Source organism: Mastigoproctus giganteus, chromosome 4 (genome assembly GCF_048544385.1).
Source record: "Mastigoproctus giganteus isolate SK-2022 chromosome 4, ASM4854438v1, whole genome shotgun sequence".
NCBI classification, from domain to species: domain Eukaryota; kingdom Metazoa; phylum Arthropoda; class Arachnida; order Uropygi; family Thelyphonidae; genus Mastigoproctus; species Mastigoproctus giganteus.
The window spans coordinates 81,850,116-81,864,986 of record NC_143578.1 but is presented as its reverse complement, the minus strand read 5'-3'; the positions used below and the strand labels follow the sequence as shown (position 1 = coordinate 81,864,986).

General features: G+C 37.1%; 1 protein-coding gene across 1 annotated transcript in view; it reads right to left on the bottom strand.

Moving 5' to 3' along the window:
* spg (dedicator of cytokinesis spg) overlaps positions 1-14,871 on the bottom strand; it is a 916,969-nt gene that overhangs the window by 617,741 nt on the left and 284,357 nt on the right. The window contains exon 16 of the mRNA XM_090372306.1: positions 12,215-12,278. Coding sequence (XP_090228432.1) covers positions 12,215-12,278 — 64 coding nt within the window. The remainder of the gene's footprint in view (positions 1-12,214; positions 12,279-14,871) is intronic.

The window sequence follows — 14,871 nt, the reverse complement described above, 5'->3', positions numbered from 1 at the left end:
AGTACTGTCCAAAAAATTTTAATTTCAAATTCAGGTACTGCTAATTGATGAAATTTGTGTTATTACCTCAGCATATATATAAACATTTTCAAATGGAACTTCTGCATCATGCAGTCATGTTCAACAATAAAGCATTTCTTCACTGTACAAAAGAACATTAGCAGTAGCAGAGCCATATGATGTAAGGAAGCAAGCTAATATAGCATAAAAAAAAAAAACCCTCCCACTTCATCGATCCATTAACTCCAGATGTTTGCCTAGTTCTGCCTTGAAATTAATTAAACTGTAAACTTCTACGACGACAGATGGAAGTTTGTTCCAGCAATCAACCATCCACTGGCTAAAGGCAAATTTCCGCACATTTATTCTACAACAGTCTTTCCTTAATTTGAATTTATCCCCTCAGGCGATTAATCTATGCAAGAGGAGGGATCCCACCAGCATTGAGCTTGCTGAAACCATTCAAAGTCTTATACACCTTAATCAGATCACCTCACAGGTGCCTAGTCTCCAGACAGAATAATTTGCAACTAAAGCCTTTCTTAGTAATAGAAACCCTTCGTTCCACTCACTTATCTTGTTGCCCTTCTCTGTATTCATTCCAGCAGCTCAACATATTTCCTAAAATGAGGCCTCTAGATCTGTGTGCAGTACTCAAGGCCTGGCAATGCTACCTTAAATCGGTAGCATTGCCTTATACAAGAGTATAATCACCTCATTATCAATGCTAGCTAAATTCCTATATAACATTGACAAGACCCCATGAGCTATTCTTGCAGCCTGTCTGCACCAGAAAACTTCATATCTGACTGCACAATTACCAACAGGTCTTTTTCATTCTCTACCACGAGTGTAGTACCACACAGATACGTTAATGCTATCCACAGGCACTACATTGCATTTGTCAATGTTAAACTTCAGTTGACACCTCTCTGCTGACACCCATCTGCTCAACTTTCTTAGATCCGGTAGCAGTAGTGTATTGTCATTAGTGTCATTAACAACCCCGCCAAAAACTTTGTAAAGTCTGCAAATTAGATATTAAGTCTGATATACCTTCATCAATATCATTAATAAATACAGAAAACAACAATGGATCCAACACTGAGCCCTTGTGGACTCCACTAATAACATTAGTGCATGAAGAGCAGTGTCCACTGATTATAACTCTGTCTTCTCCCAATCAACCATCCTTATATCTATAACAGTAATTATCCCTTAAATCCATACTGCCCAATTTTTGCAGTAGCATTCCGTGTGCAACAGTATCAAAAGCCTCCCTAAGATACAAGTATATGATATCAAAATTATTTTTTGCATCCAGTTCCTTTGTGACCACATCAATAGTATCCAATCAAATTGGTTAGACAAGATTTCCCATTAACAAAGCCATTCTGTGTCCAAACTATAAATGAAATGAAGTCTTATCCATATGATCCTGCAGTGCTTCTATAACCAGTGCCACTATTAATTTCCCCAGAACAGAAGTTAAACTAACAGGTCTATAATTACTTGTATCACCCTTTGATCCTTTTGTGAATTGGGGTCACATTTGCACATCTTCAGTCCGTGGGTACCTGCCCCAAGGGCAAGAAAGCTCTCATAATTATGGCTAAGGGTTTGATTACTTCCTTTGCTGCCTCCTTTAATATAATTGGATAGATCCCATCCACACCAGGTACCTTTCTTATGTTTAACTTCAAAAATTTCTCCTCCACTCTGCAGCAAAAAAAAAAAAAAAAAAAAAAAAAAAAACTTTGCTGTTTCTTTTTTTTTTTTTTTTTTTTGCATCTTTTGTCAGAGATTTCTCATAATCTGCCTTTGCCTGCCTAACCTCCTTTGTAACTTGATTACACACCAGCTTATATCTACCATAGGCTTCTGAGTCACCAGTTAATTTATATTTATCCCATGCATTTTTATTTTCTGCTATGAGTCTCATTAGTTCATCTGACATCCATTTAGGCCTAAACCTTGAACAATATTTCTTAGTTGGTATGAAAAGCCTAGTAGCTTCCAAGATTAATTCTTTGAATTCCAACTGAATATTTAGAATTTGCTCTTGGTAACATTATCAGCTGGTCCCACTGTACAGAATTTAAAAGAGGTCTCAGACCACACATAGTCACCTTTACAAAAGCAAAAACCCTTCCCTTCACCCCTGATAGTAGTTACACCTTTGAGTGAATCCCACACCAGCACACTACGATCATTGCCTCCTAGTGGTTCCTTTATCTGCAGATTCTTAATGCATGAAGAATCATTACAGATAATCGGGTCAAGGGTATTTCTTCCTCTGAACTGTCCACCCATGTCAACTGGATGCAATGCCTTTGATTTTGTGTGTTTCATAACTAGTAGCATTAGCCCTCCTCCCTATCTATCCTGTTTATTCTTTCTGTACAAAAGTACTCTCGAAATTCCAATTCTGCATTCTTTACATCTGTGTGACGCCACATCTCTGATATTCCAACAATATCTGCCTTTGATGTTTTGACCAGCACCTCAAATTCATCAAATTTATTTTCAAACTCCTCGCATTGGTGTGTATACAAGTATACATGCACATGTTCTTATTTTTAGCTACCTTAACACAGCTCATGTATTTACTTGTTTTGTGATGACTCTCAGCAGTCTCTGAAATCCCCAGCACCTTGTTTTCCAGGCGGCTGCTGTTCATTCCATTAGAAGCAATGCAAGTATCACTTTCATCTCTGCCAATGACTACTGTTAATCTATTAGTCGGTGTATCCCCCAAACTAGCAGTTTTCCGACACACCTAACACTGCCTCAATAGCATTAGCAAATATTCTTGCATCCTTTCTATTTAAGTGTATCCCATCCCTGTTCTCATGTTAACCAGCACAGACCATGCTAAGAAAAATTTTGCCCCACGAGCCTTGCACAATCTCTCCAGGGCCGAATTGATTAACAAGTCTCTCATCGCATTCTCCCTCTTATCATGTCTGGGCAGAATTGCAGACACCTTCGAATTCAACCCGCCCTCGCAGCTTATTTTCAACATTGACCTGTACTTGTTTAGTAATCCGCCATTCTCCTACTCTTAATATCTTTGGTGCCAGCATTTACAACAATATCACCTTTTGTGCCCTTAAAAGATGATATCTGCTCTACAACATCATAAAATTTTTCCCTGAGCAGGCATAACCTGGTCCTGTTCCACTTATACTTTTTGCATACTATATTCCCCATTCCCTTGGCAATAGAGTAACCAAAAATAACTAGTTCCTTTGGCACCAGTGCATTCAGCCTTGGGGATTACCACTGTGTTGCCTGATGTTCAAGTGCAAGCTCTGGCGTTGACAGCTGAGAGCTTGATGGGCCCCTTAATTTAAATCCTTCGAGGACATCTACCCTGTTCTTCAAGTTCTCATAAAGGCCCATAACAATGTTAAGTTGGACTTAATTTCCTGACACTCCTTACATCGAACACACACACACACACCCCTTGGCAATATCTTGTTCCATTCCTGACGGATCCACAAACATCAAACATGCAGTACATTTCAAAAGGCTGCGATTCATAGGACAACCATCCCCTCAGTTCCCTCCTCAGCCACAGCACTCCCACTACCTTGAGCCCTTAGTTTTGCTGCTCTAGTCTTAGGCATGATTTCGATTAAATTTCAATACAATTCAAAATATAACACTAAACTTATATCCCAATGCAGTAATAACACTATATATATATATATACACATACATACATACGTACATACATTTCAGTACCAAGTTTTACCTCCTACCGAGTTACGTTATATGAATTTTGTATCTCCTATAAAGTAAGTTATATGTATTCAATTATAACATTAGATTTGTGAAATCTAAGTGGTTATATGTATTAAGTAAAACTGTTACATTGGAAAAATCTAAGTAATTATAATAGATAATAAATCTCATTATCTATTGCCACCCATGAGTCTCAAACTCTCGCCCTAGCTATCTATGCCAAATCACCGATTCTAAAAGCTCTACGAATATTACTCTCATACGTTTCAATCTACGTGACAAGTTATATAATGAAAACACGAAAGTAGTGCTAATTTATAGTTTATAATCCTCTGCTACAAGTTATGTAGAAACTTCCAGTATCTGCTATATCGATATCAAAACAATGTTAATAGATTCCAATGCTACTAGCGATAAATGCTGGCAGAAGTGGACTGTGGTTTTCTAAGCAATTACAAGGCTGAGTGAACAATAAATACACTAGATTATTCAGAAAATCACAAAAAAATACTATCCTACTAAATTTAAATTTATACAAAAACAATAATTCATATCAATAAATAAATAAAAAAGCCCACTTAGTGGCTTTGAATACGTCTGGCTCCCACTAGCCTCATCGAATCAAATGTAACATTCCCTTCCCCTCCTCGCAAAGACCAGTTTTTAATCCAACAAACAGCAAATCGGCTGCCATTATTATTTTCTTCTCTTGTTTTAGACTCTCCATGGCCTTGACAGACGAAATACCTATGAATAAGTCAATCATTCTTCTGCTTTAGTCTGCTCTGGTAATAAACTTCCAAAATGGAAGTGGAAGATTTAAAAAACTGTTGATAAACTCAACTTTCACATGTAATCCTTCTCCATATCTAAGAGTAACGACTGCAGAAAGTAGGAACATACTTAGCATTACTTTGCTTATTGGAGGCTTAAAGTGGTGAAACCCATGTTTAGTCTCTAGAGCAAAGTTTCCGGCATCCCCCACCCACCATACTTCTCCTTCAACCCATGCATGGTACTAAGTACTAATAGGTTTTGATACCTTTCGTGTTTGGGGTTATCATAAAAAAAAAAAAAAAAAAAATTAACAGAGGCATATAATGCAAGAATGCAAACTTATGCAGCATCACCAAAAAAAAAAAAAAAAAAAAAAAAAACACTCCCATTTCACCCCTCTTCTTTCCAAATACCTGTCTAGTTCAGCCTTAAATTTATTTAGGCTATCAATTTCCACAACAAAAGATGGAAGTCTGTGCCACCAACCAACTACTCGCTGACTAATGGCAAACTTCTGCACATCTATCCTCCCTCAATTTGAATTGATGCCCTATCAGTTGATTATTCTGAGCAAGAGGAAGAATCCCACCAGCATTGAGCATTCTGAAACCATTCAAGGCTTTATACACCTCAATCAGATCACCTTGCAGGTGCCTAGTCTCCAGACACTGTAATTTGCAAAACTTAAACTTTTCTTCGTAAGAGCAACCCTTTGTTCCATTCACTAATCTTGTTGCCCTTCTCTGAACTCGTTCCAACAGCTCTACATCCTTCTTAAAATAAGGCCTCCAGACCTGTATACAGTACTAAAGGTGTGGCCTGACCATAGCCTTATACAAGGGGATAATCACCTCCTTATCTCTGCTAGAAAAATTCCTCTATATCATTCACAAGACACTATAAGCTACTCTTGCAGACTGTTTGCACTGCACTGAAAACTTCATATCTACCTGCACAATTACCCCCAGGTCCTTTTCATTCTCTACCACTGTCAGTGTAGTACCACAGACATGATAAGTCACTCTGAGGTTACTGCTTCCCATATGTAGTACTTTACATTTGTCAATGTTAAATTTCATTTGCCACCTGTCAGCCCATCTGCTCAACTTTTCTATATTCTGTTGCAGCAGCGTACTTCCATTAGTGTCCTTAACAACCCTGCCAACCTTCATATCGTTTGCAAACTTGGACATTAAGCTTGATATACCATCATCAATAGCATTTATAAATACAGAAAACAACAATGGATCCAACACTGAACCCTGAAGGACTCCACTAATAGCATTAGTCCACAATGAGCAGTGTCCATTGATTACAACTCTGTCTTCTCCCACTCAACCATCCCTTTACCTATAGCAGCAATTTGCCTCCAATGCCACACTGCTCCAATTTGTTCAGCAGTCTTCCATGTGCAACAGTATCAAAAGCCTTTCTAAGATCCAAATATATGATATCAAAGTATTTTGTCCAGCATCCAGTTTCTTTGTGACCACATCATATTATCCAATTAAATTGGTCAGGCAAGACTTTCCCTTAACAAAACCATGCTGTGTCCGAGCTATAACTGAAGTCTTGTTTAGATGATGCCACAATGCTTCTTTAACCAGTGCCTCCATTAATTCTGCTGGAACAGAAGTTAAACTAGTGGGTCTATACTTACTTGTGTCGCCCTTTGATTCTCCTTTGTGAACTGGGGTCATATTTGCACATCTCCAGTCCATGAATACCTCCCCTGAGTCCAAAGAAGTTCTCATAATTATGGCTAAGAGTTGGCTTACTTCCTTTGCTGCCTCCTTTAATATAACTGGATAGATCCCATCCACCCTGGGTGCCTTTTTTATGTTTATCTCCAACAATTTCTCTTCCAATTTCTTCTCAGTTATTATAAAATCATCTAGCTCACTGCCAGAGTTTAACTCACCTCTCCTATTCCCCTCCCTGACTAACTCTCCTCACGGGTGAATGTACATGCAAAAATACTCATTAATTTGATAAGCAGGATCATCAACAGTTGAACTATTGATATCCAGTGGACCAATCTGATTCATCCCTTTCCTTCTACATAGGAAAAGAACTCATTGTTGTTTTTCTTTGCATCCTTTGCCAAAAATTTCTCATAATCTGTCCCCTAATCTCCTTTGTGACTTTGTTACAGACCAGCTTATATCTATCATAGGCTTCCATGTCACCCATTAATTTATATGTATCCCATGCATTTTTCTTCTCTGCCATATGTCTCATTAGTTCATCTGACATCCATTTAGGCCTAAACCTTGAACAATATTTCTTAGTTGGTATGTAAAGCCTAGTAGCTTCCAAGATCATTTCTTTGATTGCTTCCCATTTTGAATTTCCTATTGATAACAACATCAGTTGGACCCACCGTACAGAATTTAAATACTGTCTCAGACCACAGTAGTCGCCTTTACGAAAGCAAAAATCCTTCTCTTTACCCCTGATGGTAGTTACCTCTTTGAGTAAAATCCCACTTCAGCACACTGTGATCACTGCCACCTAGTGGTTCCCCTATCTGCAGATTCTTAATGCATGAAGAATCACAATGATAATCAGATCAAGAGTATTACTCCCTCTAGTTACCTCCCGAACATGCTGATGTAGAAAACAATCATCCAAAAAATCCAAAAAAGCCTTGCTAGTGTGTTAGTGACCAACCCACAAATTCCAGTCAGTATCTGGGAAATTAAAATCCCCCATTATAAGACTCTCTGATTTACTGGCCCACTCTATTTCCCTGTACAGTTTCTTATTATACTCATCAGAGTCATTAGGCCTATAACACACTCCTACTCTCAATTTTGATCTCCCATCTGATCAATGATCACCAGTATGGATTCCATCAGTGTCGATCCTCTGGTGATATTCTGGCTTATATTACCCATTTATAGACTAATTCAATGGAAAGGTTCGGTGACTCACAAGTAGTTGCCCTTGACATCTCAAAGGCTTTCGATCTTGTTTGGCATAAGTCTTCTAAACAAACTTCCACCTTATGGTTTTCCAGTTTTCTCTCTGATCGCTGACTGAGGGTGATGGTAGATGGCGCTCTCTCTCTCTCTCTCTCTCTCTTCTAACATCTCCACTAATGCCGGTGTCCCCCCCAAGGTTCAGTTCTTTCCCCCACTCTTTTCCTCTTGTATATTAATGACTTGCTTCCATTGACTAGAAATCCTATCCATAGTTTTGCCAGTGATAGCACATTGCATTCCACTTTCCATTTGGAGAGACCTTGCCCTGCTCAATCAGCTTCAACTTCTCGAAAATCTGCTACCAATTCCTTAAATGCCGATCTTCAGGTAATCTCCAGTGGGGCAAAGACAACTTAGCTGATTTCAACTCTTCTCAAACTTAGTCTTGTCTTATATCTCGCAAAAATGATTCTTCTGCTCCTATGCTTCCCTTTGGTGACACTCCGATTTCTAAGCAAAATGATATATCTCTTTTGGGGTTACCCAACTTCTAATCTCTCTTGGCACAAGCACATTACAAATAATGCTTCCTCTGCATCTAAAGAAATTGGTTTTCTCTTTCACTATCAGCATTACGTTTCTTCCAAACAGCTGCTCACTCTGTATAAATCGGAAATCTGCCCTACCATGTAATATTGTTCCCACATCTGGGGTTGTGCACCCAAAACCTCTCTCAGGCTTCTTGATTCCATTCAGAAGAGGGCAGTTAGGTTAATTAATGATTTATCTCTAACAGAGTCCCTACACTCACTGTCTCGTAGACATACTGTTTCTGCTGCATGCCTCTTCTACAGATACTTCCATGGGCACTGTTCTTCTTAATTGGCTTCTATAATTCCTGCTGTCACTCTGTCAAAACAGTCCAAATACGTGCAGCCACTAGCCAACTTCCATTTACTGTCTGACTTTAAACTCACAGAACCAAATTTATTCATTCAACAGCCATTTCCTGGAACAACCTTCCTTCATACATATTTCCTGAAAATTAGTCTACGGAAGTTCAAGTCTTCAACAAATATCTTCTGTCTTCTCAACCTCCAACCCAAGCACGGTACTAAATACTATGGGTTCTAATACCTCTCGTGTTTGGGGTTTACATAAATAAAAAAAAAAAAAAAAGTCTGCATTCAATCACAAAAGAGGTTAGGCAAACTAAGGCAGGTTATGAAAAGTCTCTGAAAGATAACTAGCAAAGACTTCTTTATCACATGAACACTAGAAGAAAGGAGATGAATCACATTGGTCTTCTGGATATGCATGGTATAACTGTTGGTGATCCTACTCAGGTTACTGAAAACTGAATAGATATTTTGCATCTACATTCCCTCATGAGGAATTTTCAAAGGTCGAGATTCCAGAAATATATAAACTTCTAATAGGGGGCTATGAGATTTTGTGATAACCAAGAATAAACTGGAAGAGAAATTGCTGAAGCTATAAGAAAATAAGGCAACTATAAGAAAATAAGGCAGATGGGATCTACCCAATTATATCAAGAGAGGCAATAAAAGAGGTAAGCAAATCTGTAGCCATAATTATGACATCATCCTTGGATTCAGAGAAGGTCCCTATGATTTGGAGATGTGCAAATGTATCCCCACTTCACAGTCAGATATAAGATGTTATTGTTATTTGGTTTTTAGGAGCATTAGCAACTAAGGCCATATTGCTCTAGGGATATGCGGTGGTCATTCCGTGACCCTTCCGCATCCTCCATGTTTGGTGGCTCACGGGCTCGAACCCCGGTCTAATCAAGAAGCGTGTGCTATGCACTGCTGCTCCCCCACCTGGCTACAGCGGCGCCTCGGATCTAAGAATAAAATGAGCAATTGTGGTAATTATTTCCATTATTTTCAAAATAATTAATTGTAGTAATCCAGGGAAAATAATGGAGTCACCGGTTAATAAAGTAATACAGAAACATCTGATAAGGGATGCAGTTATAAGGAACTCTCAGCATGCATTTGTTAAGAGGGCCCCTCTTTGACCAATGCTGATTGGATACTATGATGCAGTAACAAAGGAAATGGATGAAAAATATAATTTGGAAATCACAGACATATTTCCGAAAAGATTTTGGCACAGTTACACATGAAAGACTGCTGTACAAATTGGCAATGTGTGGTGTTAGGGATAGGTTACTGCTACGGATAAGTAACATGTCCCTAATGCTCAACCAACCTGTCCCTAATACTTGAGTGGGAGAAGGCAGTGGTTATCAATGGGCACTGCTCTTCTTGACTAATGTTAGTAGACTTCCCTAGGGTTCGGTGATGGGCCCATCGTTCAATGGACCCAACACTGAACATTATTCAAAAATCAATATTTATGAATAATATTGATGAATGAATGTCAGGCTTAAGGCTTAAGTTTGTGGAGAATACAAAGGCAAGGTAGTTAATAACATTAATCATGATGTGCTAAAGCAACATGGTATGAAAAAAAAAATTGGAAATAACATTGAAATCTAGAAATCTAAAATAAATCTAGAGAAAACATTGACAAATGCAAGGTACTGCATATCGGAATCAGAAATCTCAGAATAACATGCCAACTGTGTGGTAGCAAACTCAGAGTTGTCTGGGGATTTGCGGGGAGTAAATGTGCATTCCGACAAAGTTCTCTGAAGAGTGCTGATGTGCTATAAAAATAGTTAATGGGGTTTGTCGATGACATATACAGGAATTTTGACAGAAGGAATAAGGAGATAAATTGCCCATTCTATAAGACAAAGATCAAATCTTAAGTACTGACATACTGATCTGGAAACCTCATTTTAGGAAGGATGTAGATCTGTATAACAGGCATGGATAAGAGCAACAAGATTAGTGAGTGAGAAAAAAAGGGCAGGCTCCACAAGGAAGACTAGTAATACAAATTGAAATGTCCAGAAACTGCACATCTGATAGCATCCTTACTCTTCCTCAGATAATACATGAGGGGCATAAATTTAAATTGAGGAAGGATGGTTGTAGCACAGAGGTGCAGAAAGCAGGAATGCACATCTCTCCTGCAACCATTAGCCAGTGGGTAGTTGACTGTTGGAACAAGCAGTCATGTAGCGTTGTGGGAATGAAAAATTTGAATAAATTTAAGGAAACACTAGACGAATTAATAGAAGGAATGGACAGGTGGTATGGAAGGTTTTTTTGTTTTTTTTTGCTGATACTATATAAGCTTGCTTCATTGCATCACTTGTCCCTACTAATACTTACCCTAATTAAAATTTAAATTAAATATTATGTCATCAAATAATGATGTACAAAATTATATACTTTAAAAGAATTGTTGCTAGTGTAAGAAATAATGCCAAAGAGATGTACTGTCACCTTCTGACCAGCAAAAATTGAAAATGAAACTACCAAATAAAATTTATATAAAATTAAAACACAGGATAGATATGCAGAGGCCAGCACTTAACCAAGAAAGCACAGAGGTACTGTTTCCAGATGGTGCCAGAAACAAAGGACCCACTCTGCCAAAAAAAAAAAAAAAAACATATACCACTCTCAGATATATTCACTTTTTCAAGAAGGCATCAGTCCTGTGGAAATTCCCAAAACACAGGCATTTCTGTCACAGTCTGCTAACAGCAAAAGAACCACGGATGCCCCAATGCAAGTAAAATCCAACTGAAAGTAAGTTTAAAAATGGTTATAAATATTGTCTTAAATATGGTTTAACCCAATGACTAGGATGCAACTCAAACAAACTGAAAATACAAAATGTAAATTTCCATGTCAACCAAAGACAATTAAGAGGCCAAACCAAAATGCAAATAGTATAAGCAATGGTCAGGCCACACCCTGAGTACTGTATACAGGTCTGGAGACCTCATTTCAAGAGGGTTGTAGAGCTGCTGGAACGAGTACAGAGAAGGGCAATAAGATTAGTGAATGGAAAAAAGGGTTGCTTTTATGAAAAAAGGCTTCAGGTTTGCAAATTAGTGTCTGGAGACTAGGCACCGGCGAGGTGATCTGATAGAGATGTATAAAGCCTTGAACGGTTTGAGCATGCTCAATGCTGATGGGATTCTTCCTCTTGCTCAGAATAATCACCTGAGAGGGCATAAATTCAGATTGAGGAAAGGCAGGTGTAGGATAGATGTGCGGAAATTTGACTTTAGCCAGCAGGTAGTTGGTTGGTTGGTTGGTGGAACAGATTTCCATCACTTGTTGTGGAAGTTAATAGCCTAAATAAATTTAAGGCTCAGCTGGACAGGTATTTCAAACATACGAAGGGAATGGAAGTGGGGGATTTTTTTTTTTTTTTGGCTGATGCTGCATAAGCTTGCTTTCTTGCATCATATGCCTCTACTAATGCTAAATCACTGTGCAAATCATAAACATAAAGCATCCTTTTAACAATTTCAGTATAGATCACACTTCTGTTTATAGAAACCAGACTACATCTTACTATTAAACAGCAGATGATTATATTGCTATTCACATAAAGAGTCAAAACTATAAATCACATATCAAAGTCTCTTGAAATTACTCAATTCAGTTCTAGTCACACTGCTCCCTCCCTCAGAAAATATAAAAGTAACACCAGAAATACTTTTATTTTAGCAAATTTTGGGAAGAAAACAGCAATATTTTTGTTCTGCCTACATGAGATAACTGAAAAGGCAAAGGAAAAGAATTTTCTCATCAATAAATAATAAAGAAATTTAATTTAATTTAGTTTTTAATGCTTACTTGAGCAATGCTGGTATTCTATTCTTACATGAGCACCATCAAATTTTTCTATCGGAACTGCCAGCTATAAATATATATAAAGTCAGTTACTTGGCAACTGAAAAGTAATAATTTTATAAAAATGATATTTGTTCTTTGTATATATTTTTTCAGATTTCTTAATGCTACAGATCAAATTACATTACATTAAACTAAACTTTGACAATAAGTTTTATGTCAGTTTTGACTGAAAAGGCAACAAACTCCTAGATTTGTTAATAAGAAAACTTTTACAGAAAATTAAATCAGGGATGTCAAATTTAAGAGTGGTTTTGGAACACACCAACAGCTCTCTGGAGATTGCAGAATGCATTAGTGAATATACAGCACATGAATTTTTCATTTGAATTATATTAAATATTTTTATAGTGGCTTCTGCACATAAATCCACAATCACCAATCCCTAGTAGCAATTATAAAAGAGTATTAGTAATGGCCGCATGGTGCAAGAAAGCCTATGGCTTATGCTGCACCAGCCAAAAAAAAAACAAACAAAACAATGATAAAAAAAATAAAATATATAAATAATAATAATTAATGAAAAAAAGGAAATTAAACCTATCATCCTATGTACTTCCCTGACCCGAAGGTACTATCCAGAAGGTACTAAACTTCCTGCAGTCCAATCTAAACATTTCCCCCAGTAACTTGAATTTACGTCTAGAATCATTTATAATCTTGAAAATTTCGTCTCATTCATTTTACTGATGCCTTTCAGAGCCTTAAACACCTCAAACAAATCTACTCTAAGGTGTCTAGTTTCCAAACTCTGCAACCCACATATTCAAAGCCTTTCTTCATAAAGATGCCCTTTTGCCGATCTCACCAGGCAAGTTACCCATCTTTGCACCCTTTCAAGAAGCTCGATATCTTTCTTTAGGTGCGGTCTCCATACTTGAACACAGTATTCCAAGTGTGGTCTAACAAAAGCCTTATATAATGGGATTATCACGTTCCTATCTCTACTTGCAAAAGTTCAATAGATCAACGATAGGACACCATGGGCCTTCCTTGCAACCTGTTTACAATGCTCAGAGAATTTCATATCTGACCGTATCGTAACACCCAAGTCCCTTTCCTCCAGTACTGGGTTTAGTTGAACTCCACCAAGTGAATAAGTTATTTTGGGATTACTGTTTCCCAGGTGTAATACCTTACACTTTGTTGGATTAAAGCTTAGCTGCCATTTTTCTGACCATTCCTGAAGTCCATCTAGGTCTCTCTGAAGAAGCTCAGCTTGACAGTGATCATTAACTACTCTACCAATTTTAACATCATCTGCAAATTTAGACATCACGCCATTTATCCCTTCATCAATGTTGTTTATGAAAATAAAAAACAACAGTGGTCCTAATACTGATCCTTGGGGAATCCCACTTCTTACATCAACCCAATCTAAGGAATAGCCATTTATCACAACCATCTGCCTCCTGCCCTGAAGCCATCCTGATATTCATCTAAGAATTTTTCCAGTGATTCCAACCTCTTCCAGCTTATAAAGCAACTGCTCATGTGGGACTGAGTAAAAAACTTTGCTGAAATCTACATAAACAGTGTTGAAATTATTCCCTAAATCCAGCTTGTGAGTGACCCTTTCGAAATAGCGAACCAGATTTCCAATATTTCGAAACATGATTTTCCCTTTACAAAACCATGCTGAGTATCCTTGAGAATTTCAATTCAATCCAAATGATCCTGAATTCCACCCTTGATCATTGCCTCCATGATTTTCCCTACCAATGAAGTCAGACTGACAGGTCGATAATTTCCCACTTCACTTTTAGAGCGACCCTTATAGGGGAAACATATGATTTATGATTTTCATTTATTTTTTATTTATTTATTTTTTTTAAATAAAGTGTAATACCTTCAAGTAGCACAATTTACCATTATTTTCACATAAGCTTAACACTATAATCCAATGAAAGCTAAGAATACTTATTACATTATAATCCAATGAAAGCTAAGAATACTTATAGCCTTATAATCCAATGAAAGTTAAGAATAATTATAGTTAAGAATACTTATAGGCTTAACATTATAATCCAATAAAAGTTAAGAATACTGTACTTATAACACATCATCACAAGTTTGATATTTCTATATTAAATGACATGATATGAAATGACATAATGCAATAAATAATAAAAAAGGATTTTAAAAATAATGTACTCCACATCTCAATCATCAAAAAACATTCTGTTACCCCAAAAGGTAATAAATTAGTACCATTATCTATCTAGCCAATATGTATAGGCAGTGCTTTTTTTGGGATGGTACGCAACGGTATGGCGTACTCGCACCTTTATTAACAGTGATGTGTGACATTTGGATGCAGTGCGCTTCAAAATTTGTAATATTCCGTTAATTTTTTCACATGTTCACCTACTATTCAAATAAGCTTAAAATTATTTAACTAAATTCGTATTTTTTTTACTGTCTATTATTAAGATATTTCTATATAAAACTGTATAACCATTTTTATAATTCGAAATTACTCAGTTGGACATCTGTTTTACGAAGTCCTTTTATAGCAAATTATTTTGACTTCCCCTTGGAAGTTACATTTAAAATACTTTCCTTTGAGCAAAGGAAATTTTCATATAGCAAATGGATTA